The sequence below is a fragment of the Sceloporus undulatus genome, unplaced genomic scaffold (assembly GCF_019175285.1).
Source record: "Sceloporus undulatus isolate JIND9_A2432 ecotype Alabama unplaced genomic scaffold, SceUnd_v1.1 scaffold_9350, whole genome shotgun sequence".
NCBI classification, from domain to species: Eukaryota; Metazoa; Chordata; class Lepidosauria; order Squamata; family Phrynosomatidae; genus Sceloporus; species Sceloporus undulatus.
Genome location: NW_024812269.1, coordinates 1 through 2,638, shown reverse-complemented (window position 1 = coordinate 2,638; position 2,638 = coordinate 1). Strand labels below are relative to the sequence as shown.

Genomic DNA, 2,638 nt, shown 5'->3' with positions numbered 1-2,638 from the left:
TCCTGCCCATTTGTTTCATGGACTTTTCCTTTCTTTCTTTCTTTCCTTCCTTTTTTCTTTCTTCCCCTTCCATCCTTTCCCCTTCCTTCCTTCCTTCCTTCCTTCTTCCTACTGGGACTGATGGGGTAGTAGTAGTAGTAGTGGTAGTAGTAGTAGTAGTAGTAATATCGCTTTCCTGTCCATATTTCAGTTTGGAGGGCATCCCTGACATGCTCGCAGCAGAGAGCCTTCCCTTGTTGATGGTAATGAAAGATAGTTCCCCCCCCCGCCCTTTTTTCCCCTTTTCTTTTTCATTGGAAGACTGTCCAAAACCCATTCATTTATCCTTATAGGATAATGGGGAAGTTAAGGAAGCACCGCTAGGAGCCGCAGAGAAAGAAAAAGATGATGGGGAGAAGATGAACGACGAAGGCTCTGTAAACTCACGGGTATCAAAAGGGCAAAACTGGGGGGGGGTCTCCCTTCTCCCCTAAAGGCTTTTAGGATCAGGGCCCATCCCCTTGTACATCATGTTCTCTCTTTCACTTCTCTCTCCCCTCTTTTTATTTACAGGATTTAGACGGCAATGCCTGTCCTGGGCAGGCTGAGTGTAATCCTGGGCCTAGCTCAGACAGGTACGTTCTTCTCCGCATGGGTCCTGGCTGGGGACCAAATGAGTGGCACATGAAGCCACTTTTTCCATAGCCTCATCATCTTGGCCCCATTGGTTTCATAGTCTTTTCCTGCCTCATTTCAGAGTCCCAGAACCTCAGAGGGCCTCTGATAAGGAGCAGGGCGATCAAGGGTTTGATGTGGACAAACTGAATCCTTCATCGGTGAGGAAAAAGGGTCTTGCTGACACTTTTTTCAGGGCTCATGAAATACAACAAATGCCATTCACCTCATTTTCCCCTAGTCTCATTTTTCTCTCTTTCCAGACATATGAGGACATACATCGTCTGTGCAAGATGTACCCCCATTTCTCCCGAAAAGTGATGTTTCACACAGTGGACACTATTGCGCAGAAGCATGTAGGACTTATGGTGGAGCATTTCTTGACATCGTCGAAAACGTAGGCGAGTTCCTTCCAGGCATCCCTATTTTCCCTCCCAGGGGCTGGGAACTCAGCAGGGATGCCCATTGGTTCTCCTTCCCTTTCTCTAGGGTCTGCGACACCCTCATGTTTGAAGTCTTATTTTCACCCAAATGCAACATAACTGAATGTCTGCGTTTCTTCTTACAAGAAGCAAACGTAGGCAGTCTGGTTCAGGACAGTGAGACACAGCTTTTAAACAAGGTAAGAGGTTGAACCTCACATGACTTGCATGACAAGGTAGGAAATCCAAAGGATTCCCATCTGTGGGTGACCCTCCTTCTTTCCGGATTGTTGACAAGAGCGGTCCTCTTACTGAAGCCAGAATCGCCTCTCTCTCCTCAGGTGAAGGCGATCAGAGCAATTGCGGCCATTACAAGGTGCACCAATGATGCCCAGGATCTGAACCCCTGGCTTCCATACCACTTCGTAACGCTGGCGAACGTCTTGGTCAGTCAGGCCCAACACATGGAGAAGGGGACCAACAAGACATTCAAAAAGTACATGGTCCCAGGGTAAGTTGGTTAGAAGGCAGGGCTGGGGGCAAAGGTTGCCAGTGGGGCTAGATTTAGGAACATAAACCCCTTAACCAATCATCTTTTCTGTCACCTTTCTCTGGTCTCGGTCTCTCTTTTCTGCAGGGAAGCAATTGATATTCTTGCAACCCTGATTCAGAGGCTAAACTTGGTAGGGGAAATGTCCTCCAAGCTCTGCCCCCCAGAGTGATCGCCAGGCTCCTGCCTTCCATCACGGTGAGTTTGGGTTCCCTCCGTCTCTCTCTTTCCCTTCAAAAGGGAAGAGGCACGAATCAAAAACAACTCTTCTTCCCTTCCGCACAGGACTGAAAGACCGTCCCTTCAACCGGTGCTGTGGATCTGCCCCAAAGGACCCCATCTCCTACTCCTGCCAAGGTTTCAGATGTCACCAGGAGACTCTTTGTTGTCTCTGGGCAAAGAAAAGGATGCCATCACACCTTTCAACACTGCCACTCGGATGCTGGGTACGGACCTTTCCCCATTCAGGACATGACAATCCCTATTTCAGCCAGGGTTAATATATCCCATCCACTTCAAGCAGCCTGTCCTGGTTTCCAATCATGGGATGCAGCTGTGCGGCAATGGGGAAAACAAGGTGAGCACTAGCACCTAAAGCCAGGTCTGGACTGAGCTCTGAGGCTTCAACTCCCAGAGACCAGCCAGGTACTTTGAGTGCTGCCTGGATTCACATCCCTGCTCAGCCAAGGAAGGAAGGCAGAGGGAGGACGGAAGAGAGGACTACATCTCCCAGAAGCCCCTGCCCACCATGCCCTTCCTGCCACTGTTGGTCAGTTGGCCAGGCTCCCCTAAGCGCCTGCTTCCGCCCCTTCTTCCTCTTTCCTCTCCTTCTTTTCCTCTTCCTCTTTCCTCCCCCCTTTCCTCTTTCCTTGCCCTCTTTCCTCCCCTAGCTCTCCTACCTCCGCTTTCCTCTCCCTCTTCTTTCCTCTCCGTCCTCTTCTTTCCTCTTTCCTCCCCTTCCTTTCCTCCCTCCCTTTCTTTCTTTTCTTTCCTTCTCTCCTTTCTTTCTTCC

At 49.8% G+C, this 2,638-nt stretch overlaps 1 protein-coding gene across 1 annotated transcript; it reads left to right on the top strand.

The window, feature by feature from the left end:
* The first annotated feature begins 193 nt into the window (after nt 1-193).
* Nucleotides 194-2,384, top strand: LOC121918353. Its single transcript, XM_042444415.1, has 9 exons — nt 194-242; nt 333-428; nt 553-614; nt 737-815; nt 918-1,051; nt 1,144-1,276; nt 1,418-1,587; nt 1,714-1,824; nt 1,912-2,384. Exons 1-8 carry the CDS (start codon nt 210-212, stop codon nt 1,796-1,798), a joined length of 792 nt encoding a protein of 263 aa, XP_042300349.1. The 5' UTR covers nt 194-209; the 3' UTR covers nt 1,799-1,824; nt 1,912-2,384.
* Nucleotides 2,385-2,638: the final 254 nt, after the last annotated feature.

What these genes read in the sequence shown, in the direction of transcription:
- LOC121918353 (XM_042444415.1), top strand. Translation starts at nt 210, where the DNA reads ATGCTCGCAGCAGAGAGCCTTCCCTTGTTGATG. An exon ending in AGAGCCTTCCCTTGTTGATG is followed by an intron (nt 243 to 332) that starts GTAATGAAAGAT and finishes TTATCCTTATAG; the next exon opens with GATAATGGGGAAGTTAAGGA. An exon ending in AAGGCTCTGTAAACTCACGG is followed by an intron (nt 429 to 552) that starts GTATCAAAAGGG and finishes TTTTATTTACAG; the next exon opens with GATTTAGACGGCAATGCCTG.